Raw genomic sequence first — 26,200 nt, forward strand, 5'->3', positions numbered from 1 at the left:
GTAAGTTTTTTCATGATGTGGTGTGACTGGAAAATGGTCAGTTGTGAGATTTGCTTTATAGTTTAATTCAAGACAAATTAACAAAGTAGTTTCAGTATTTCTTTTTTACTAGCTTCAGTATTTCTTTTTAGAGATTTGTGGAGTTTTTATTTATTTATTTTTGTTTTGTTTTGAGGGGAGTAGGTTGTTTTTTGATGGCAGGCTGGCTTGGCAGGTAGTCATTGGTTATTTTTGTTAAAAACTGAGTGTTGAGATAAGAGTCTTGTTACAGTAAAATAGCTCATAGTACAAGGTAAACTGTATGTTTCCACAGAATATATCCTGTGATGAAAGCTTCTTTCTTAAGTAGTCACTCTCTCTAAATAATGCATTCTTTCCAGACACCGTTACTATTTTGTTCTTTGACAGGTAATTACAAACTTGCTCCTCAAAGAGTGAAGAAAAAAAAAAAAAGAAAAGAAAAAAGAAAGCCATACACCCCCAGGAAGGCTTTCAAATGTAGATCCTGCTTAATCTGGTTTAATCTTTGTTTATATAAATTTATGTGTGTTTTGAGAGCTCATTTTTCTACTTTGAAGCACCCTTCTGTATTTATTTCTGATTTTTTTTTTTTTTTTGCAGCTCTCATACTAAGAGAAGAAACAATGCTGGCAGTTAATTTGTGTATATAAGCTAAAGACATTTTGAAACGCGTGCATTTTTGCCAACTGCAGTTAGTGATTTTAACTGGTAAGCTGGTACCACCCTCATAGAACAGTGAAAAATAACATGATCACAGATGATGTTTGTGAAATCACTGCCTGAGTTTAAATATGGTGCCTTATCTCAAGATATACAGCTGCGGAACAATGTAAATTATATGTAGCATCCTCATTGCGTGAAAAAGCCATGGAACAGATAAGCGAGAAAGAAAAAAGAAAGGGGAGATTTAGAGAGAGGATGTGACTCAGGGATTCAGGAGCTTTCCAGATCGATAGAGCAGCCCCAGCAAAAGAATGACATCCAGCTGCAGATGGACAGATGTAGAAGAGGCCAGTGAGGGAGAAAAAGAGTAAGTAAGTGGACAGAAAACTCAGTCAGAAATGTGGGGTGGAGCTGACCCTTTTTGTATTTCAGAAAAACTGGATTTGGGAGTGAGCAAGATTGCAGTAAAGGCAAATAAGGAATGGTTTTCAGAGTGAGAGGATTTTTTGGTGGACCTGAATTTTACTTATTGACTTTTTTTTTTTTCCCCATGAAAATAATATAAATATAGATAAAATAATTCCATTGTGATCTGAAATGATTTTCTGCAGTCAGTTAGGTATAACCCTGTCATCACAAGTCAAAATATTTTGTTGAGTTTTAAAATAAATTGCTTTTTCTTTCTTTTTCTTAAAAAATGAATTTTGAAATGGGAACATAATTTAGAAAGATTCACTTAGGCTTTTACGTACTTTAGGTTTCTTTTTCAGCCAAACTATTGCTGATTTCAACCTGAATTTGTAAATAATTTTCAGTTGGACTAAAACTAGCACATCATTCACTGAAAGGGCTGCCCAGCTGCATAAAACGTGAAACGTTTTGAGGACTCTTCCGGAAGAAAAAGCTGTGTGAAATGCATAAGTGCTTTTAAATCTTGTAGATAGAATCTAATCTAAGTGACCCTGGATCCAACCTGAATTTTTTTTTTATTGTGTGCCAAACACTTCTGTTGTTTGAGATCTTTGGTTGTTTGTTGATAGTCACTAAAAGAGTGGTAGCTTGTGCTATGGCACAGAGTGTCTGAATATAAAATACCATGAATGAAAATAACTTTTTGCTGTTTCAGGCTTCAAAAATGACTTTTAATTATTCTAAGTGCTAGGCGCATATCCTTAAAAAAATGAGACACTTTAGAAAGGGGGCATTCAAAGTAACTAGTTACTTCTGAAAAATCCAGTCTTCATATATTTGTCTTGATCATTGCAAAAATGGAAATAACTGAACTGTTTCCTTAAAGTCGACATACAGAACTGGAACTCCCAATAAAAACATAATCAATAAGCTACATTTCACTGACTAAGTGCTAGAAACCTCCTTCTCTTTTTCTAATAACTGTCCCTTGGCACATTCATCTGTGTGCGTTTCTTAGGGGCCTGTCTGGTAATCTTTTGCTAGTTTTAAATCACAAGTTTCTCCATGTGCAGGCCAAATGTTACAGAAGATACTGAAAGTTCATGTGTGCACACAAACGCACAAACTCTCTCAAAGGCTTTAAAACATCCACAGATATCTTTAAAACTCATACACTAACAGAAGTTAATGGGCTGTGGTACAGGAAGGAGTTTCAGGGCAAAAACAAGTTGTCAGATATTCATAAAATCTTTTTAAGAATACAAAATTGTAATCTTTGTACTGGTTTCAGGAACCCAGAAACTAGGGGATGTTTGATTTAAGTTTCAGGTCTTTATCTAATAATGTCTAAAATATTATCATAAGATCATAGAATGTCTTGAGTTGGAAGGGACCTTAATGATAATCCAGTTCCAATCCCCGGCGATGAACAGGGTTGTTACCTGCTAGATAGGCTGCCCAGGGCCCCATCCAACCTGGTCTCTTTGCTTGAATTGCTTGCTTCTAGCACCAGGCTATTTTTTTCTTTTAATAATTATGGATTTTTTTAGTGTTCTATGTTACAGTTACACTTTCCATTCTAACATTATTTTAATTCACTTACTACTCATAGTATACGTTGCCAATTTCCTGATTAAAATAAAGACAGTTTTGTAGTTTGAGAAATGCAAAGTGGTTACATGGGCTTGGGTAATGTCATGGGAAAACTATAAAAAACTGGGAGAGAAGTCATATTTCTGTCTTCTGTGTTTCTTCACCAAGACTACCTTGTGAGCCACCTAAGAAGCAGTGTTCATCACCAAAACTCTTATTGCTTTCCCATAGGAGGTACAAGAGAGTATTTGTGATAAGCACAGGATGAGATGGATTTACAGGTGAACATTGTTCTTGAGCTGAAAGTTATATTGAGCTTAATTTTCATAATCTGAGGAAGGAGAATCTGGTCCTAGTATCTGACTGTGCTACTGAATATGACTAGTTTTTTGTCTGTCCCAAGTTCTCCATGCACCTCTGTCACTGAACTCCTTTGCTGTGCCAATTTACTCCTAGGCATTGAAGTGTTATGAAACAGCAAAATTGAATGGTGTTTGTGTAATTTATGTACACATGTACACACTCAGTGTACTCACATACATTTGTGTGCGTATGCAGAAGGAGAACTTACTCATTTATAGGATTTTGTCCCAGTTCAAATTTGAGGATGGATAATACTGAGACTATTCTGCCACTTCTGCTCTGATTAAGTGAGTAAATAAAAATGCAGGCTTTCATCTGAACTTAAAAATTGTATTATTTCTTTTGACAGGCCTCAGATAAAACTAACCAGTTCTTGTAAACAATCATGAATTTTCTTGCTTGTTAAATTTGCTTGCTTGTTAGTTATCAGCATTAGAAAATTAAATTGAATTTACCTCAAGTATTTAAAAAACTTTGCATCACTTCATTACTAAGACAAGAAGTCTGTTATGGGTATGTTTCTTCTAAATTTGTCTTGGACTTCTGAGTAGCAAGCTTGCCTACTCAGAAGGGCTATGGTAACCTTCTGCAATACTATTGTCCAGCACTGTTCAGGTAGTAGGAAAAGAAAGAAATTATCTTCACCTTCTTAAACTAAGATTACAGCAGATTTTCCAACTGAAACAAAAGGTGATACATTTGCTTATATGAGGGTTGTTCAGCTTCATCTTGCTATTCTATGTTCTCTGTAACTCATACAGTGTGGAGATAATAGGGAATACGCAGCTGCTGTCCATGTCCCAGGAATGAAAGATAGCAGATAAAAGATTCAAAGGAAATACAAGAGCAAATTTTGGATAAAGGGTGATACCACATCCTTAGAATACATTGTTATTTTGTTGTGTCTGTCCTAAAGGTTTAGACCTCATGTTTGTGATGCAGTTTCTTTGAAAATTGTTGTTGATCAGAACAAGGTCTAGATTTAGAGGGGGGAGGTGGGTATCCTTAGTTACACCAAAGGAAAGAAATACACTGTTGCTATAATGGACACAGTCTTTATAGAATAATAACTATACAATTTCTAATGTGTTGTCAAATTTCAGGAAGATGACTCTTCCCTTTCAAATTTTGTCAGCATCTTGGGAGTGGGTTTGATTTTTATTACAGTAGGCTATAGTGACCTAAGACTTCGGTGGTCATCATCATCGGTAAATGTAGGCTCTTTCTAGGGCAGTGAAGTTTATTGCAAGATTGAGTTTTAGTTTGTTCAGATAATTCTGACAAAGTGGCTGTTTCTTAACATCATCCCTATGATTTTATTTTAGCTCTGTAGCTATAATAAAGTTCTCTTCCAGAGGTCTGTACAAGCGCAGAATAAGATGTATGGCCTCTGTCTAAAGAAAAATGGTTAAGTATTTTGTAGTTTAGGGGTATTAAACTGTAATTGACATAGGATAACTGGGCAAATTGACCTTCTGTTTCATGAGGAGGATTTTACAATGGAAGTTTTAGTGTCTTTACACTCAAGAGATAGTGATGTGTTATCTTACACACTGACTGATGTATTATATATATTGCACAGTGGACTACATAAGTAATTGGTGTTTTACGCTGACTTAACATATCTTTCAGTGGAGAAAGGCAATGTGTTGGTGAATATTTATGGGATATTCATGAATACACTTAGTCATCAGTAGTTATGTCATTATGATCTTTTCTAGAATACATACAACTGTGTGTTTAGTGTAAAAAAAAATTGGATGACTAAAAGATGAGAATTAGCAGAGAGAGTAATGACAGATCACCATGGGAAATTCTTACTGGTAATATCAGGCACAATGTCAGGTCACCTCACAGCCTTCTCTTCTCCAGGCTGAACTGCCCGAGGTCATTCAGCCTGTTTTCATAGGAGAGGTGTTCCATTCCATGGATAATACTTTGCCTGAAATAATATGTAGATTGCAAATCTACATTTCCACCAAATACATTTCCACCAAAAATAACTTTTCCTGTAATAAAATTATGAAAATCTACCTTTTAAAATCATTGCATTAGCAAGTACTTTCCAGAATTTAAAGGTATAATGTGTTTGATTCCTGGAGTAGGCTTTTGGTAAGATGTCAAATATTCTCAGCAATGCGTATGTGTTTGTATTTGTGTGTGTATGTAAATATACAAGTGCTTCTCCTAAACTAATGCCTCCTATTTTATTATGTGGAATGGCCTCCTATTTTATTATGTGTATGACATGAAAGTGCATATGAAGCAAAGATGTTTTATTGAATTCCTCTGTGCGGAAACAGTTGCACTCACTGACACTCACTGGTACTTGCTGAATGTTTATGGAGACCAGTGTATGTGAGCACAGTGAGGTGGCAGGTGGTGTGTTTCAACAGTGGCAACAGCAACATGAAAGATAAGCCACTTTCCAGATGGTCATGGACAACTGTCTGTTGCGTGTAGTCTCCGTTCGCTCGTCCGGTGTTCGTCCTCTGTCCACATGTAGGGCTTACTGCTGGGCGAAACCGACCCTTTACCAGGTCGGGGCCAGATGCTCACCCAGACCCCAGGAGTAAGTGAGGCAAATGGCGTTTATTCACTACTAAACACAGCTTATATACATTTTACCTAGATAACCGTGCTGTCATGTCCCACTCTGATTAGTTCACACCAGATAACATTGTGCCTTATTTGGCCGTTTCCACATTCTTTTATCATCCTTCTTCTTCTCCTGTTTTCTCTGCAACAAGGTCAGCACGATAGCACTATCTCTCTATGTTTAGGGAGAGGCCTGTCCCGTACATCCCGTGCCCCCGCAAGACGCCTACTACAACACTGTCACACAATAAAATGAAGAGCAATTTGATCAACTCATCTGCGTGAATCAGCTAATGGTGTTGATCATATTGAAAAATAGTGTTCTGTAGCTGATGAATTGCTCTACCAAATAGTGTTATTGTGCTCTATGTAGCTGTTATAGTTTTGATGGAAGTAAATAGGAAGCATTACCTTTGGAGCAACATATGAATGTCACTGTTTGCATGTGTATATATGTATATTTACACATTGTATACATATACATTGTGTGTGTACACATACATGACTATGAGGGAGACCTGTGGAACTGAACATAAAATATAAACCACTACACTCTGGAAGAGCTCTGCAACAACTGTTCAAATCCTTACCCAGTGGAAAACTCTTAAAATATCCAGAAATAAAAAGGAAAAACCCAAATAAAGGTAGACTGTCATTAAGCAGCCCAATAGAGATTTTGACATTGTTTAGTGACTTGATGAAGAATTTATCAATGGAATCAAGAACCTTCATTTGCTTCCCATGGTCGTTAAATGGTACATTTATTGTTAAAAAAAAAAAGTCTTGATTATGAGGTCATTGTATACAGAACATTGTATAACAGAAATATGATTTTTAACTTTGAAGGAAGAATTTTTAAGAGAATTTACTCAGTCTTCCACTGACATTTTTCAGTTTTGTGGATAGCTTATTTCACCAAATGAAATATGATCTGTTTTTCATATGATAGAAATATTGTCTTCTTTAACTGAATTAAACCCTAGATGTAGGGTGTTTGTGTAAGAATTGATATTTGATAGGTGTTATTCATAGATAAAAAAGAAAAAGACCTCAAAATCCCAAGGTCAGAATATTAGAGTAGTATTATTGAATAGTCTGAGTATTTATGACATGATACGTGACAAAAATTCTTTGAAAAGAACTTCTATGAAAGGATCAGCCTTAAGAACAGCAATGTTGAAATGTGATTTTTATGTAGGGTTTGTTTTATTCACATTTGGCAACCAGAAGGGGAAAAAATATCTATTTTTATTCCATGGCACTGAGACCAAAATTCTAGATTTCTTTAAAACTCATTGTAAATGGGGTATTTGGTGGAGGCCATGAACTACTTTAATACATATTCCATCATTCTGTGCTACATTTTTTTTTCTTCTTTTTGTTCACTTTAGCATACTGAATGATTGAAAATCCAGCTACAGCATAGGCTTCATTGTTGGATGTGAAGCCTTAGATGTGCACTGAATGGCAAGTGGTGTACCCAGAAAATCTAATGCTGTCTGAAGAGAGAGAAGGGCTTGGGTAGTTGGATGAATACTTAATTCCTTATATCTGTTTTATGTCTCTAGTCAGCCTGGAAATACAGATTTCCTAGTGAAAGGGTTATGTGGTCTTTCCAAGAACTCTGCACTCTTGCAAAAGAAAAGATTGGCTTCTATGTAAAGTGTCAGCAGAGAAGGAAAAATAGAAATGAAGGAAAAAAAAATACTGTTTAGGAATCTCAACAGAAAAGTGAGCTTTAAAAAATAACATTCCTACTGCCACAACCTTTTAGCCTATAATAAAGATGAAATACCCATATGACAAAACACAATTCCCTTGCATCCGAAAAAGTATACTGTTTTGCAAAGACTTTCAGTTGTCCCAAACAGTAATTACCAACACTCTGGAATGAGATGAGAAATGGTTTGTTTCTGTTCTATAAATTGTTTAATAAGGATTTGGCTTCCTTCGCTGGAATCTCATATGTGGAACTGTAAGAAAAAAAGAAAACAACAACAACAACAAACTTACTCTTCCCCTTCAAAATTTGAGGAGTAAATCTGCAGATTCTGTCAGTTATCTTCTTCCATCTGTTGTTTATTGCATCCATAGCTTTCTAAATTTAAACAATTGTCACTGTAAATTAGTGCTTAGCAGCAGTAGATGCTTATGTCAGCAATCAAAAGTTTTCCAATAGGAGAAGGAAATTAATATTCTGCTTTGTATTTTTGAGGGTTAATGCATATGGTCACCATACTATACTAAAGTTCCAATATTAATTTTTCTGCTTAAATTGTTTCATGAATACTTTTGCTCATTTGGGATAGCTGTGGAAAAAAGGAATACATTATATTTGATCTTTTACTGTTGAGTGAAGGAAAGACAAAAGCACCATAGCTTGGCATGGAAACCCATCTGTTTAGTTTGGTGGAATAACTCTGTTTTGGCCATCTCCCTGTTTATTGTATTGTAACATATTCTGTTTATTTTTCCAGTCTTGCCTCTTGCACACACAGATTTAACTGTGAAATTAAATGATCCCGCTTAGGATGAATTTGACGTATTTGCACAAGTATCTTTGATTCTACAGTTTAATATGGATTTTTTCCAACAGAAAGATGTGAGTGTAGTGCACTTGCTAGTACCTCTCTCCTTCATTGTCTTCATTTACATTCTTATTTTAACTGTTGCAGCATTCTTTTTTATGTATTATAAACAGTTTCAATAAATCAGGCTATGAACATGTGCCTTTGCTGTTTAGAGGAGACCTCCATTTGTTTGCCAAAAATTCTCTCCTTATATAGGAGAGAATATAGGTTTTCTATATTTAAAATTAAGGTTTTTTGTATATACATTCTGTAGCTGAATGATGACAATCACTGTACCATAACTGTACTGTATTCAAAGCATATATTGTCATCCTTCGTAGAAGATATGACTTCAATCACATGAAGCTGTAAATAATGCAGCTTTGTGAATCGCAAACAAGTTGCCGTGTCTATTTTTTTTTTAAACTGCTACAATTTCCCCAGAAATCCCATTATGAATGTAAATGAGCTACTTATTACCAAAATATTGTAAAATCTTCTAGAGTAGTTCTAACTACAAGCAGGCACAATCTTTTATGTCTGTTCCACATTATAGGCCTCCTTTTAATTGGAGCACTAAAGCTAGGCCCTTTGATTCTCAGTACTGGCACTCAGTCTTTTTTACCTTGATTTATATTTTGGGGATTGAAAGTTATGTTTTGAATAAGGCAGAAGGGGAGGTTGAATCTAGGTCTTTTGGCCATACAACTTCATTATCAACATAAAACATTATTCCACAAAACAGCCTCCTGTCTGAGGCCTCACAGAGAGAAGCATCTATTTTCTTTCTTCTGTTTCATTATGAAGCTCAAGTTTCAATCAGAAAGGAAGCAGAAGATAGTTTTGCTAAAAATGCATAAAAGATGATCTGTTCATGCCACTGCAGAATAAAAGTATCTAATGCATGGGTGTCCAATCTTTTGGCTTGCCTGAGTCACACTGAGTAGAGAAAAATTTTCTTGGGCTCCATATCAAATATATAATAAAGGTAATTTATATATGTAACAAAGCTTCTTTTTTGTTGTTATATTTTTTATTAAAACATAAAATTGATAAACATAAACATAAAATGAGATATTTGATCTTGTTTTTTGTGAAACTAATGCATCAGGATTTGGTTTGGTAGAAGTAGTTGCAACTCTCAGTGAATTCTCAAGGTGTTTGTCAGAGATTTTTGATAAAATTTTGCTTTTCCTGTGCTCTACCCTTGAAAAAAGTTCTTCACATATGTACATACTGCCAAAAACAGATGACATATAAAAAGTGATAGCGCAGCAAGGGGTATGTTTTAATGGCACCAAAGATGCCATTTATTCAGTGAAATTATACTTGTTATCAGTACTAATAGTATTCTAATAAAAATGGCATGGTGAGCTACATGTGTAGCATCAGTACTTTCACTTATCATTGAAGCATAAAATTTGAAATTAGCAGCTTTACTCTTCAGATTACTTTTGATAGATTTTCCCATTTCTTAAATTTGCCTGGCTATACTCTGGTGAGACAAACTGACTGTAGATAAACGGTTGCTTTTTAAATCAAGACAAATGATATCTGTCACACTTTCCATACATTACTGAATAAACTTAACATCAGCAAATGTTTTTTTTTTTCAATCAGTTATGCTAATGTGCAACTAGCTTTTATAACAGAGACCATTTGAGTTTTAACTTAAAAAAAGCAAAAAAATGTTGAGATGGCAGACTTTTTTTCCGTTCCACTAATTTTTCTTTGCAAAATATTCCGTGATATGCATCAAATTTATCAGCATGTTTTTGCATATAACTTCTTTTTAAATTGTAATCTTTGAAAAGTGACACAATTTTCTTACAAGTTAAGCTTAGTTACATATTATTTGTCTTGACAAAAAAAGTACTCATCTATCCATTTTTCACTGAACACTCTCCCTTCATCCCCAGCTTTTCTTTTTTTTTTGGTTCTGGTTACTTCAGAGACAACATTAGGTAGGTTGAAATATTATTATCGTCAATCACTGGGTTTTACTCCCCAAGAAGCACAAGCACATTTAATGTGTAATACATACAGGTTTTGTTGCCACCGAGTGTGTGTGGTGGGCACCAGAGGCAGAGTTAGCACTGCACTGCACCCTTCCCCAGCAGCATTCCAGTGTTGCCTATGCAGTCCTCTCTTGAGATGTGCAATTAGTTCATGAAAAATATTGCTAGAAATCATGTAGTAATGTTAAAAGTTTATGATCCTGTTGGGCTGCCTTACTAGCTGTGCTGGGCTGCTTGTGGGTTGAACATGCCTGATCTACTGTAACCTGAGAATCTTCTGTGAAATGGAGCTTTCATCTTCACTGTTACCACTTATCCTTTCCATGTATATTTACTACTAACTTCAGAATAATGTGGATAAAGCCCAAAGATTAATGGATCTATTTCATCTTGACTTATATTCTGCACTAGAATATGAAGAGCATTTTGGACTGTTCTCAGCCTTCATCTTTGGTGGTGATGAATTTGCACCCTCTTCAAAATTATGCATATTAAAATAACAATGCCATGAACTCATACAAACTCTTATTTTACCAGTATAAATAACTCTGAATCTAACTTAAAGCTTTATTGATCAGCCCTCGTTACTCTTGTGCAAAAAGCCTCTTCCCCCTTTAAGAAAGGTGCATCCCATCAGGCACCAGCAGGTTTGGTGTTGTGTAGATCATACCGTGATAGAGAAATCCAAAATTCTGCTGGTGACACAACCTTTGGTATCACATGTTGATCATCTGAGTCTGCCTGTACCTTTTAATCCTGTTAAAAGACCTCCACACCCATGTGATGTTGGGGTGCAGTCTCTTCTCATGCTGCCTGAGAACAACGGACCTCTGATGGGTCTGCTCTGATGCAGGTCATCAGAGCTTCCATCAGTTCTTTCTCTGACTCTGGATCATGTGCTCCATGTGCTCTCCAATGCTCTCAGGCAGGTCCACCTTCATTGTCTGGATTGTACTGAGCCTCCCCATCAGCCACAGTATTTTGTTTGGAAGAGGATACATCCTGCCCTATTTTCCACATGAAAGTGGGCAACCACTCTCCACTCCTTATCTCCTTTTTCCAAGTGCTCTTGAAAAAAGTCTGAGTCCCTACTCACTTAGCAACTGTTGTTCTGTCTGCAGGATCACTCTTTTTATAGGGCTTGGAATAGAAGGCATTAAGGTGACATATGACATCAAGGCCATGGTAATGTGATTCTAACAGCGTCCCGTGGTAACTAAAAAATAGCAGTGTTGAAAGTTGGGGCCTATGGCCTGAGAGTGGCCCAAATTTTGAAGGAGAGAAAGGGTGGAGGTGCTGAGGGCCTCTTTCGTGGGGATGGCTTCCCCATGCTGTTTTACTTGCTGAAGAGAATATCTACCTCTTGGGCACAGAGACCTTTAAGTCTCCAGCCACCTCTTCATTCTGTTCCTGAGATCCCGTTGATAAGAGGGTGGTAAGAATGTCCCAGGAAGATCAGGGAATCTACACTATTGCACCCTTTCCACCCCCCATCCTGCTGCCCAGCCGCCTGCAAGTGAAGCTGCCTTCAAGAGGAGCCACTACTGTAACTAGTTCCTGACAGTAGACGAGAGAGAAAAAAAGCATGCTGAGACCCTCCAGGCATTCAAGGAATGTGGAGTCATAGAATCACAGACTATCCCAAGTCCAACTAGTCCAACTCCCAGCTCCACACACATCCACCCAAAATGCAAACCCAATGTCTGAGAGTATTGTCCAAATGCTCCTTGAACTCCAGCAGCGTGGGGCTGTGATCACTGCCCTGGTGAGTCTGCTCCATGCCCAACCACCCTATTGGTGAAGAACCTTTCCCTAACACCCAACCTGACCCTCCCCTGACACACCTCCATGCCGTTCCTGCAGGCCCTGCTGCTGTCATCAGAGAGCAGAGCTCAGTGCTGCCCCTCTGCTCCCTGTGAGGAGCTGCAGCTGTTGTGAGGCCTCCCCTCATCTCCTCTGCTCTGCACTGAACAGGCTAAGGGACCTCAGCTGCTCTTCATACGCCTTGCCCTCCAAACCCTTCCCCATCTTCTTAGTCCTCCTCTGGATGCTCTCTCATGGTTTTATGTCCTTGTTATGCTGTGGCACCCAACCTGTACAGTGTCAAGATGAGACCACACAGCACAGAGCACAGCAAGACAACCCCTTCCCTTTCCAGGTTGGCAGTGTGGGCCTGATGCACCACCCCCAGATATAGTTGGCGCTTTGGGCTGCTAGGGCATGCTGCTGGCTCAGATTCAACTTGCCATCAATGAGAATCCCCAGATCCCTTTCCATGGGGATGCTCTCCAGCCTCTTGTCCCCCAGTCTGTGTGTGTATCCAGGGTTACCTCATCCCAGGTACAGAATCTAGCACTTGCTCTTGTTTCTTTATGTTACATTATACCTCTTACTACTTTGCTCACAAGTTGTACAGAGACCAAAACAGAAAGCTAAGAATTTGATGTTTGGACTTGGTAATCTTGAAGATCCTTTCCTGCCTAAATGGCTTTATGATTCTATGAATTTAGATGTAGACACTGATAGAAATAATCATTGCATGTACCACTGTAAATGTTTTAAATGACTGTAAGAGTGTCTTTTTAGAGGCAACTGCAGGATTATTTCTTTCCATTTATTTATTTATTTATTTCCCCCACCCTGGAAATCTGGAGCGTTTACCTTTAATCCTAGCAAGTGTAGCTGAGATTGCTGATAAAGACAATATGTCCATTCAGGGCCCTTCCCTTCTCTTCCTTCCTTTGCAATTCCAGAGAACTATAAACAAACGATGTCAAATGGGAGATTACCTTTCTACCTGCCCAGTTCCCTCAGGAACTCACACAGCTTTGCTATATTCACGATGTCAGAATAATTATACATATAATCCATAAGATACATTCTCCAGTAATTCCCAAATTCCCATAAAAGTTCATCCAGTCCACACTACACTGCAGCTCCTCCTGCCAGGTGTTGTTCTCAGGAGTTGTCTTCAAATGTTCTAAAATTCGTATATATATGCTTTATGTGTAGAAGTCACCTTTGAAAAAAATACATTTTTAAAAAAGTTCACTCTGGCAGAGAGAAAAACAAAACAAAACAAAACAAAACAACAAAAAACACCAAGTCTTTGCTAAGTTGACCTAAACTGTTTTGTAGTGCTCTCAGAAAAGGCATGTGTACATAATCTTAAAAAAAAAATTCAACCACAATATTGAATTGAATTCAACCACACAATCCAGTATTAATGCTTAAGATACTATTTTTCTTTCAGTATCTTCTGAAAATAGAACACATTACACACAAAGCCAAAGTGATCTGTTTAACTTTATAGTGTTCATGCATTGTAAAGTCTCTCTGCATAGAATCTGAAATATTTTTTTTTTACCTCCACATACTTTGCATACTGTTGTTACTGCATTTCAAAGTATCATATTAACACTAAAAAAACTTTCAATTTTTTAGCTTTCACCAGAAACTGTTCCAAATTACTTAATTGAAATTTTCATAGAGTAGCTCAGGTCTTATATATGCACTGCTCATATTCCTTAATTTTTGTGTTATATATTAAAAAGCAAAACTGTTTTTTCTCTCTGACCCTTATATGTCCACAGTTAGAGTCATGCACTCATGAACAACATACAGAAATAGTTGTTTATGTATAGGCACATGCATATAAAGTATTGAAGCAATCCAGGTTATTAAACGCCTTGAATATATATATAAAAAAGAGATCTATACTTGATTTAAGATTAAATGGAAATTTAGTGTGGAAATCAGCTGTAATTTTTAGGAGATATGCTGTGATCTACATTAGTTGGAGCTTCCAAATGTCTGAGATAACCATGTTCATCTACATTGTCTTTCTGTTTGTTGATCTGACAAGTCAAAGGACCCTGATATTGTCAATATGCTTAAGGTAGTCTTCTACTTAATTGAGATTGACAAAACATTGCTAGTGATTCTGATCAAAACAGAGATCAGCTTAACCAAAATATACTCTTTATGTACTCACTGAATAACCATTAATATCTATAGAAATTATTAATTTGCTACAGATTTATGAATGTATTTTCTTTGTGTATCTTCCAGTATAATTGACAATTGCTCGTGTAGGAGGTTGTCTGTTGTAGCAGTCATATTATCTGCATATTACTATGATGTAATTCAGTCCTCATTTGTTCCACATAGCTGTTGAAGATACACTGAGGAAGAACTGATACTTTTAAAATTCCTCAGTACCATTATTACTGAGTGTATCTGTTAGGTTATGCAGAGGACTACCAGTGTAGTTCATGATTGCGCTGAGTTCTGGATGAACAAAGAGGTGTTGTTCATCAGTATATTAAGAGCTTAGGGTGGAGTAGAGGTATCACACAAAAACTGTGTGAGCAGTGTGATATTTGGGATTAATGTCATTTCCACAGTTCTTGGCTTCTGCAGTTGCCACACACTTTGAGGAATCTGATGGTGGAGGTAACATTTCCTGTCACTACTCGCTGGGTGTACTTCTCCAGGAAGGACTGAAATAATTTTAGAGCACTACTCTGACTACAGAGGTCCAAGATGATGGGAAAGGATGTCTGTCCTTTCCCCACTGATGGGTGGAGAATATTCATCAGACTCCTAGGTGGTGTCACTTCTGTGTCCTGGCTTAATTCCAGACTACACTGTTTCTAAAAGGTTAATTTCGGTTATATGAGAATGTTCTTGGCCTTTGACTAGCTTCTTTTTGGACTTTATTTGTGGGAAATTTGATACTGGGTGGTTGTTGGCTAGAACCAGTGTCTCCAGGGTGGGTTTCCTTTCTGTGGATAAATAGAGCACGAGTATCTCAGAAATAGGAGTTTGGTATCTTCTGTGAGTGCTTAATTAATTTATGGCATCCAAAGGAGGTTCTGTTCATTACAGAGGTTCAATACTGAATACTGTACAGAAGCAACCTCTTTGTACATAGGTTGCTCCATAAGTAATGCCTCCTTTTTTTTTTTTCCCCCATGGAAATGACAACAGATAGAAAGAGCACAATAACACTGTTTGTTCTCAGCTACAAAACACTATTTTTCAACACAGTCACCACCATTAGCTGATTTGCATGGATGGCCTGATCAAGATGTTCTTCATTTAATGGTGTGACAGCTGTGCATGGCTGTCTGCAATGTGGCTTATCTTTCTCATCACTGTTGCCACTGCTGAAATGCACAACCTACTACCTCACAGTGTTCACATCCACTGCTTGGTCTCCATAAACTTTCAGCAAGCATCATCGAATGTCAGTGAGTGCAATTGTTTCCACACGAAGGAATTCATTTCCACAACTTCATATGCGCTTCTATGTCAGACACCATTTTGTCAGACTGCCTATCTGCTGCCATCATTGTATGACAACAAAATGTAATGGAATATTGGTGGGGAGGTTGAACCTCTGCTGCCTTACCACCGACATACATCTCTGACACTGTGGGTCAACATAATAAAAGAGGAGGCATTACTTTCAGAGCAGCCCTCATACTTTCCGCTCTGTAGATGACTGTTGTGTACAACTTATGTGTTTGTCTCCTGATGTGAATTTGCACTGCTCACTTTACTACTAAGAATCATGAGTTAAAGAGCTATGCAATTCATTTCTGTATTCTGATGGTTCTATAATATTTGTGTACAATGAATTTTAAGTTCATGAATTCCATGTACTTCTCCTGCAGTTCTCTCTCTTTTGGTATCCATAATGTCTATTAATCTTCATTTATTCTTTTCTTACAACATAGTCTTTAGTAGTATTGCAAGCTTGCTTTCATATGTTCTGTGCTCCAAAGCAAATGGAGCTGAAAAAAGTTGATTTTCTATAGTTTGTTATACTAGTGCTGCTTTATATCTGCTGACCTCCATGATGACAACTGATGATTACTGTATGGGAACTGCTGAATCACGGCCCGAACCTCTGATTGACCTCCTGATGTGAGCGCTGAGTCAGCTGCAGGGGCACAGGTGAACACAATTTCACCTGAGTGACCGGAATTTAAGACCCCATTTAAGGGCTGACTCTGAAGGAGGGAGGATTTCTCTTTGGAGATTGTCCCTCTTGGAGCCCTTCTGTGAGCTCAGGACACAGATAAGCTCTTCATTTCATTATTCCTTTATGAACGTGTTAATCTCTCTGGTTCTATACCTATTTACCTTACGATCTGTATACATGTTTCCCATAGTTACCCAGTACAAAGCTAACACTTTTCTGCTGTTACTGTGCTATACCAACTCTGTGTTCAAGGGTGAAGAGATTTAGCAAGGTGAAGAGGTAACATCTGAAAGGAAGGGGATTTGCAGTTATTATTATCTCTGTTTTATAGCCAAAGGTGATTTTAATTGATAGTGCAATTAGTCATAATGACAGAATTACAATATTATTGTGCTACTATTATCATGCTATTGAGTAGTCTACTTACAGACAAATACAAAAGCCATATTATTTTTTTCCCCATCATTGTAAAACATCATTGTGTCTCAGTGTGAAAGAGAATCAAAGATTACAATTCTGCTTTTAGTACTCTCATCGTATTCAGAGTCTGAAAGGATGAAGACTGGGATCCTATTCAAGTAATGTTTTATCATTACACTGAGTCTGGGATACTGACTCATTTTTCCAAAACTTTAGATCAGAGGTCAGCACTCGAGTTATTTTCTCACATGTGCTTTAAAATTCTTTTGAGTAAGAAGTACATATTGGGAACACAGCTCAGTAAACTTTATCTACCTCAACACAATAGCAAATTTATTACTTTCTGAGGAAATTAGGTTTGGATCTTCTAAACTACTTGTTCTACTATAGGCTGATAGGATTCTTTCTGTTTTGCTTTCTTATATACACGCTTCAAAGTTTACTATTGGAATGTGAATTTCTGATTTACCAAAATTCTACTTCGTATGTTCCCTCCTTTAAAAACAATCCCAGTTTTGAGGATTTTTGTTTTTACTGGCTTCAGCTCTAATGTTCTTTATTGTAGCAGTCCCTGTTTGACATATACTTCAGATGATTTTAATCTTCACAATCGTGGGAATTCCATTGTAAAAAAGATGTTATTCATGTCCTCCAAGCATTGTTCAAACATTACCACCTTAATAAAAAACAAAACAGTTTTTCAATGTTCTCTTGGTGCAGCCAAGACCATTCTGCATTTTGCTTTCATCTCAGCTTGTAGGCAAGCATTGGTTTTAAAATCTGTTCTTTAGAGTAGGTTGCATAGGAAAGCATCCAGATGGGTTTGGAATATCTCCAGAGAAGGAGACTACACAGTCTCTCTCTCTCTTTGCAGCCTGTTCCAGTGCTTTGTCATCCTCAAAGTTTTTCTTCATGTTCAGGTGGAACTTCCTGTGTTCTAATTTGTGCCCTTTGCCCCTTGTTCTGTTGCTGGGCACCATTGAAAAGAGCCTGGCCTGATCCATTTGACTCCTACTCTTGAGATATTTATAAATATTGATAAGATCCCCTGTCAGTCTTTTCTTCTCCAGGATGAACAGTCACAGGTCTCCCAGTCTTTCCTCATAAGGCAGATGCTCCAGGCCCTTCATCATCTTTGTGGCCCTTTGCTAGACTCTGTCTAGAATTTTCCTGGCTTTCATGCAGCAAAGAGCCCCAAACTGTACCCAGTACTCCAGATAAGGCCTCATCAGCACAAAGCAGAGGGGAAGGATCACCTCCCTCAACCTGCTGGCTGCACTGTTTTTAATGCGCTCGAGGATAACTTGTCAGCCTCAAGGGCACGCTGCTGGCTCATGGTCAACCTACTGTCTACCAGGATGCCTAGGACTTCCTTTGCAGAGTTCCTTTCCACCAGGTCAGTTCTTAACCTGATGCATGCGTTTATTCCTTGCCAGGTGTAGTACTCTACCCTTGTCCTTATAAAGTTCCTCCCTGCCCAGGCTTCACTGAATGGTAGCACAGCCTTTTGGTGTGCCCATCCCTCCAGCTTTGAATCATCAGCAAACTTGCTGAGGGTGCACTATCCCTTCATCCAGGTCATTGATGAAGATGTTGAACAAGGCAGGGTCCATTACAGACTCGTGAGGGACTAGCCTCCAACTAGACTGTGCCACTGACCACAACCCTCTGAGCATTCCCAGTGAGGCAGTTCACAGTCCACTTCACTGTACTCATATACCCCACACTTCCTAAGCTTACCTAAGAGAATACTATGGGAGACAGTGTCAAAAGCCTTGCTGAAGCCAAGATAGACAACATCCACTTCTCTCCTCTTATCTACCCAGCTGGTTGTGGCATAGAAGGCTTCCAGATTGGCTAAGCATGTTTTCCCCGTGGTGAATCCTTGCTGACTACTGATGACCTTTATTTTTCTTCCAATTGCTTGGAGAGTAAGTTTTTATGTCGTGTTCCCAGGGATGGAGGTGAGATTGTCTAGCCTGCAGTTTCCCAGGTCCTCCTTCCTGCCCATTTGGAAGTCTAGACTCCAAGATGTAGTAATGTTGCATTCTTTGAACTGTTACATTAATAAATGAAATATGCTTAAAAAGCAAGTCTCAGTTGAAGTGGAGCCCTGTAGAAATGTATTACTACTAAGTAAACATGAAGATGAAAAACTAACTTTATTTAAGTCAGTGAAGATTTTGCTGTTGACTCCAAGTATCCAGAATTTAACAATTTTAAAATGGTAACTTATGAGGTCACAGAGTTAAGTACAAGCAGGAATGACTCAACAGCTGGTAGGAACATACACTGAATTTCTCTTAAGGATTTTTGATAAATATTTTTTAAAAAAGTCTTGTCCTGCAAACAACATTACGTGATCTTGGTATACTTTGGGAGTTTTCCTCTTCTAAAATGGCTGAACTTGGTTGCTTCAAAACTATGTACTGTGTGTAGCATTTATGTACAGGTATTTCTGTATGATTTCAACCTGCTCAGTTGTTTCATAAAAGAAAAAGGATTAGTGCTTGCTGGTAACCAAAATGCTGTAAAACAAGAGAGAGGTGGAAGTATGATAATGATTCTGAATGTCTCATTTTCAGACTACCTTAATTAAAAATACTAAGAAAATGCTAAGGTGTGATTTCTGAAAATAAGGCTCTTTCTGGCACCCCACTTTGGACATCTTTATTCTATAAGTCAGATTTGAATATGCAGGATGGATACATGTTCTCCAATTTCTTTTATTGAAACACTGAGCTAAATCAGTTTTCAAATAGCACACTGCAGTTAACTTACAGAAAATAGCATTTTCTGCTGATTTCCAACACTATTCCCAACTGTTTGATCAATATTTTAACTGTGCCATCCTATTATACATTAAAGAGCAAGAGAGGCTATGACCATTAATATTCTCTTGTAAGCTACAGGTATTTAATCCCTTTTCAGAGTAAGTAATTTAGACTAAGATAGGGTGCTTGTATAAAGGGTGCTGTTTACACAGAAGATGGTTTAGCAGCAGATAAGAAAAGCTTTTTCATAGGACTTGCTTCCAAATGGGAATGATGCACATCTCAAAGCCAAGATACTTGCCCAAAAACCTAGCATCTCTGCTGTGATGACTTACCCTACCATTTTCCTAGTAAATCCTTTTTTCTTAAAGTTCATTGGTGCCCAGTGGTCATTAATCAGGAACTGCAGCTTTTGCCAAATACTGGGTAAATATAATTCACCTCTACCTAGGCGCATTTCAGCCTAAATTTAGCAACTCCTGCGTGCAACTCAATTAAGTGGGATTACACTTCTGTTTGTTTTTTCTAAGTCCAGAATGTAAAGTACAATGCATGTATTTTACATGTCATGGATGTGTGGAGATATGTGCTCCCATCAGCTGGGGTGGGAGTGAGTTCTAGAAATTTAATGTCAGTTAATTGTGCTATAGATTGACTTCCAGAAAACAAACAAGCAAACAAAAAAACCCACCACCACACAGACTTGATTCTTAAGATGTTATTATGTTGTTTTGACAGGTTACTATGTTCTGCAATTTAGTCATTGCCATTAGCCTATTAAGAGAGTATAAATAAATGTAGCAGAGTAAGGCCACAACAACAGTTAGATGAAGTTGGAAATGCTATTTTTAGTATTGAGCTGTGGTAATTCTCCTGTTTTTTCAGTGCTGTATTGACCTGTACATATCTTACAGCTCTAAAATAAGCTGTTGCAATTCTTAATCTTTAGAACAAGGTATAAGAATAGCTGATTAGAGACACCATTTTTGTTCTAACCATCCTTGGAGAGTTTGGATTCCTATGCCTTCACAGTTAGATTTTGTTTTCTTCTTTCTGAGGGAAATGTATGAGCTATGGATTTTGGTTTTTGAGTTTTTGCTTAGGGAGATCATAACTTAGGGAGCTAAAGTTATGAACTTTGCTTAGGGAGATCCTTCTGTATGTTTTCAATTTTCCATGGAAATGAATTATGTTTTAGAGATTTGCAGCATGAAAAATCAAAATCAATTCCTTATCTTTCTCATATTAAATTACTCTCTTTATTTTAACTTGCTTTATCTGAAAACCTGTCCTACAGGGATATGAATCATCTCCCTGTTCAAAAGGTAAAATCAAGAGCTTATTCACAGTATTTTCCATGATCTGTTTCCCAGGCTTAGGTTTTCAAATAGAGTTTTCCTTATAAAGTACTTCTCTGTCTTGCAGTCAATTTCCTGTTGTACCGGTGTTGCTGAGAATCACAGGTAAAGTATTATCTGAAAGTTTGTGGATCGTGATGTGCTGTCTAAGTTGGGAGGAGTAGAGGAAAAGGAGGGAGAGTGAAAGTTCCTTCCGTTCTTAAGTCATTGTCTTCATGTGATGGAAATTGCAGTCACCTGCCTAGCAGTGGAAAATCTTCAGCTCTAAGGAAATCTATGGCATCGTCACCTCATTACAGTTACCAGCAACCTCTTGCTGAACAGCAGCTTTGATGAGACTGATAAAGACAGGGTTATTGAAACAACAGAAGTGCTAAGAGACTGTAGCTATAAACCATACTGATTTTTATGGATGAAGCTACTGCATAAAAACTTTATGGATTTGAAAATTGTAGTTGAAGAAGATTTGAGACTTAGAGCTGGGGAGCTAGAGGTTTTTACCAGTCTAGATTAAGTTCAGAGATAAGGTCTGGTGAGTTATTTTAGATCTGTGTGAGTATAAGTGGTATCAGATTTCAACCATTTTATTAAACTTAATTCCTGATTTACTGGACTTCTGGTTAGAATGGCTGAAAATCTAAAGGAACTGAAGTCTTATTCAACTTACTCAACAAATTTCCCACTGAACCATTACCTCCATCTCTATTGCCTGTCTTTAAAATTACTTGCCTTATAGAGTTGCACTTCTACAGCTCTTTTCTATATGCTTTAAAAGAGTCTCCTAGATTCCTTTCCTTAAAATTATGTATAATATCCTGTAAATACATCTGTTTTTTAAACATAAATTATTCTTACCATGATAACTTTCAAAATACCACATGAAGAAAGATTGTAGCTATATTTTTTGTTTTTTTTACATTATTTTGTGGTTGGTTTGTTTGTTGGATGTTTTTAAGGTGTGTCAGTGTATCTCTACCCTTTCTCTTCCTAATTATTCCTTACAAACATCTGGTAGCTTTCTGCCTGTCAAATTCCTATTTCTGTTTTATTAGCAGAACACCTGCATGCCAGCTGAGTATATGCAGACGTTTCTGAGTATCAGGAGTGTTATTGCCAGCCCTAACCTATAACAAACTTGCGGCATGATAGGCCAATGAGATTCTCCTTTCTCTTATGTTATTATTTTACAGATTAAAAAAAGCTCATAAACCCCATTACCTATAGTAACTTATTAAAATACTAGTTTGTTAAATCCCTGGTACTTAAGTGCACTACAAGCAAAATGCAGTATTTTGCACACTAATGAATATATATACTATTCCTGCTTATCTGTTTTATTCTTTTTATTTTACTCTGGGAAATGTTATTTTGGCTGCTCTAGCCCAGGCTAATCTTAACACGGGGGATGATTTTTGAAAATCTGTTAGTGAGCTGAAAAATTAGTATAAAATATAAAAACTTTCTGAAAATACATCAGGTCAGTGAGCTCCATGTTAACTGCACTGAACTTTTTGGCATTTTCTGGTCAGCTTCTGTGATACCACAGTGCAAACAAGAATCTAAAACTAAGATGAGTCAAATAGCACTTCTTTCATGCTAGCAGCCTTTTAAAAAGATCTTAAAAATAGATCTAACATTGTAAAGAGTTTTGTGCTAAAATATTCCTAAAACAATTAAAAGATCTAATATGTAAAAGAAGATCCAGAAAAAGGCCTTGTGCGGTTGCAAGCTTGTCTGCTTTTTCTATCTATAGGAGCTGAGGTAATAAAAGATATTGCCTCTTACTGCTCTATGTTCTTTACTGTTATTCTAAGAGCATGTTGTATTTGGAGGCAGTGTATCTGCCCTAGAATCTCAGTAGGAAAATGGAGATCTCTTTTGTCTCAGTCTACCAGTTTGTCAAATGTGGTTGATAGCATCTCCAGTTGTGCTTCACATGGCTAACTGTTTCATCCATGAGCTCAGTGGAGATTCTTTAACGGTGTTGCAACCGTGCTATTTGACAGGAGTTGTCCAAGCTATCTTCTCATCACTGCTAGCTCTACCTTACATACACTTGTTCTGCAGCTCTCAGCTCCAGCTGCCTCTCTTCAAGATGCACAGACTGTTCCCACAGTCCCCTGACTAGTTTCCTTTCTAATCACCTGTGCATTTCCCAGCTGGGCCATTTACGTCAGTCCTGGCAGTCCATTCTTGGCTGTGCTTGCTGATTCTGGTCTGAATTCTGAATTCTGATTGTGCTTTTTTTTCCCCTCTCTTGTTACCATCAGAAGTCTCCCAAGCAGAAGTTTCTCCAGATCCTTATTTTTCTTTTGTTTGTCTCAATTTACCTTCCTTGACTTTTGTTTCTCTCATCACCCTTTGCATTATTTGTCATCTTGGGCTGTGTGAACGGGTATCTTGCACAGTGGGAGCAAAAATTGCTGTGCAGAAGCAGCATAAGCAAGATGGGAGATGGTCAAGGCAATCTTGATGATAGTAAACTTCGAAAGAGACAATTTAGAAAATACCAAGTGGAAAACTATTCAATGCCAGTCATTACCCAGTGGACATAACCATAGGAGATTGAAATAAGACTAGGATAACATTGTCATTAATAGTTCTGTAAAAAGCAGGCTGGTCAAATAAGTTAAAGACCTTGAGGGCTGAGCAGATTTCAGATGCTTTTTATTCTTGTGATTTCAGGAGAGAGTGATGAAGGGGAAGGTGATAAGCCAGAGGGGCTGTTTTGTGCAGGGAATGAGCCATAGAAAATGCAGCGCCCTTAACTACTCAGAATAACTGAAACTCATAATGGAAAAATCTTATGCAACAGAGGGTTAAATTTGAGCCTATAATTCTTAGAAAACATGTTAAAATTCATATGAAAAAGATTTAAAGACTTTATTTTAATTGACCTTGGATACACAACAGGTCATGGCCTTCAGGGGACTTAGAACCAGAGTGTTCATCAGGGAACAATACAAGTTTAGAAGGTCAAGAGCTGCTTCCTAATCATAAGTGCAAATGTTCTCATGTGTTTAATATGAACTGAGAAATGCTTTGCAGTATGTTGGCCTGGAAGGAATTGGAGAGCGAGACCTTAATATATAATGTTTATATTAAATACAATATTTTGATTATATTATTTAGTGCCTTTTAAAAAAGTGTGATATAAGGCCAAACATAGATATAACCACATACTTTTTGTAATGAGATCAATAAGCAGCTGAGGCAATGACCTTCCCAATGTGCTGTTGAAAATTTAATTGTGAAGACATGGATTCTAACTAACTTGTTTTACCAAAACAGGAAGCAAAGAGGGTGCAAAAAGTTTCCCACGTTTTATTTTGACTGTTCCTAAATTTAACAAATGCTAAAATTATCCAATTTACTCTGGGCTTTGTGAGGAAGAATAGGCAAGTAATTGTCAATTATGAAGAGGGATTGGAATGCAGATTGTAGAGGGATAATTACTTGAGAGACACTTCGTTTTGATTAGGGTGGCTTGAATAAGTGCAATCTGAAGTGTTGTCAGGACTGTTGTAGATGGACCAGGGACTGGCATGCAGCACTAATGGGGTTATGAGGTATATTAGATTCTATCATGTTACTGAAAATAAAATAAAGGATTAAGGAGGAAGAAAGGGTAGACTTATGATTGAGAATTAGGTTGTTGTAACAGGGGCCCTGAGTTCTTTCCCAGCTTGTGCCATACAGTTCCTGCGTGGCCTCTGGCACACAGTCATCCCTGGATTACCATCCACCCCAGGGCATTCTTGCAGGGTATAAAGCAGCTTCCCTGCCAGCACAATTACATTACTGCTCCTTCATCTCTGTTCCAGGTTGGGCATCAGGGCCAGGGGAAGAGAAGGGGATTAGTGAGTCTGTGATTGGTACTTCTCCTCTCACAGGACTGGGAGGTGGAGTGAACCTAGGAAGAGGTTGGCTGCGATTCAGTGCCACAGCACTTTCCCAGTGTTTCTGAAAAGCAATGCACATGGCATCTCATTCTTTTCCTTCATACCCCTTCATTTCACTGTTTCTTTATAACCCAATAGAAATGTTTGCAAAAGGTAGTACTTTAATTAGATGAGGCCTGTATATCTAACACAAAAAGTATTGCTATCCTTGGTCAGGAAATACGAAATATAGTTATTACTTGGCTTAAGATAAATTTGATTTAGTGAAAACTTGATTTCCATCTTATTTTCATTTTGGATAGTTCTGGGAACTGAGTCTTTGAGAAGGGGATATGCCCTCTTCACCAGCATTCCCTCAGAGGAGCAAGGGTCCAAAGTGGAAAATGCAGTTGTTGGGAAGAGGCATCATTAGTGCAGAATGGGGAAGCAGGCTGCCTACCTTCCTGCACAAACTGTTTTACTGCAAACAGATTCCTGGTCTGACACACAGCTTTCAGCAAAATCAGCCAACAACTGTTACCCAGACATGAGTGTCTTTAGCATTCAACAAATTACTTGCACATCAGACAGTGCTGATTACTACCGGAAAACAGTATAAATAACACATTTTATTATAGACTTGTAAAATTATTTTTTTCCCCTTTTGCTGAGTTAGTTTACCAGAAACTTTAACTGTGTGATGAAGTTTAAGGAAATAATTCTGGCTGCCAAATTACAAGCAAACAAATGGAGAATGCATGTATAATTCTAAAACTCTTTGGCTAATTCTGTTTTCACTGTCACCTGTTTGTACTGCTGCAACTCCTTCCTGCTAGTGGAATTTTAATTTCTGATGTGTTCTAGCTTCTGTATTGATTTGATATGAATCAAACTTAGCATTCTACATTTTTCTATATTTTACCTCATCCCAGCTATTCCTTTTGTTAATAGATTTGTTTATCAAAATACACTCCGTACCTAACTTTTATTAGAAATTTCAGCACATTCATTTGAATAGTATTTACAAGGAGAGTGATTTGAAGAGTTCATATGAATAATTAATTCGCTAGGCAATGGTATTTTTGACTGGACCTGTTTGGTAAGTCTTTAAGTAGATTCATCAGGAAAACAAATATTAAGTACAGTGCATCTTAGCAACTGTTTAGAATGTGAGAACATTGATCCTTCATCTCAAAGTGACGTTTTGAGACCAAGTTCTTTCATACTTTATCAGAAGATGAATATCAGTATTTAGTTTCCAATTGAAATTAATACTTTATTTGTCTCCAGCCTTTATTCTTTTAATATTTTGTCTTGAACAATGGGTTGAAAAATCAAATACTTGCAGGATATAATTGCTGAAACACTCCTTTGCTTCTAAAAGACTCCAAGAACTCTACTATACCTTATCATTTAAAAAAAAAAAAAAAAAAAAAAAAGGATTTTAACTGATTTTAAAATTATGGTTTGGCAAATACAAGCTAAGTTCCAGTTGCACGTGTGAATAGTGTAACTAATTTATGACCTCAGGAACATTG

General features: G+C 37.4%; 1 protein-coding gene across 13 annotated transcripts in view; it reads left to right on the forward strand.

Annotated features, from left to right (window-relative positions):
* Positions 1-26,200, forward strand: part of SUGCT (succinyl-CoA:glutarate-CoA transferase) — a 429,352-nt gene that overhangs the window by 219,847 nt on the left and 183,305 nt on the right. Inside the window, exon 13 of one of the 13 annotated variants that reach the window (XM_040689432.2) lies at positions 7,041-9,098. The exons of 11 other annotated variants lie outside the window; for them this stretch is intronic. In XM_040689432.2, coding sequence (XP_040545366.1) covers positions 7,041-7,052 — 12 coding nt within the window. In that variant the 3' untranslated portion in view covers positions 7,053-9,098. Of the gene's footprint in view, positions 1-621; positions 1,174-7,040; positions 9,099-26,200 lie in introns of those variants that run through there. One more of the 13 variants, XM_040689422.2, reaches the window with a different exon arrangement.

The sequence above is a fragment of the Gallus gallus genome, chromosome 2, assembly GCF_016699485.2.
Source record: "Gallus gallus isolate bGalGal1 chromosome 2, bGalGal1.mat.broiler.GRCg7b, whole genome shotgun sequence".
Classification (NCBI taxonomy): domain Eukaryota; kingdom Metazoa; phylum Chordata; class Aves; order Galliformes; family Phasianidae; genus Gallus; species Gallus gallus.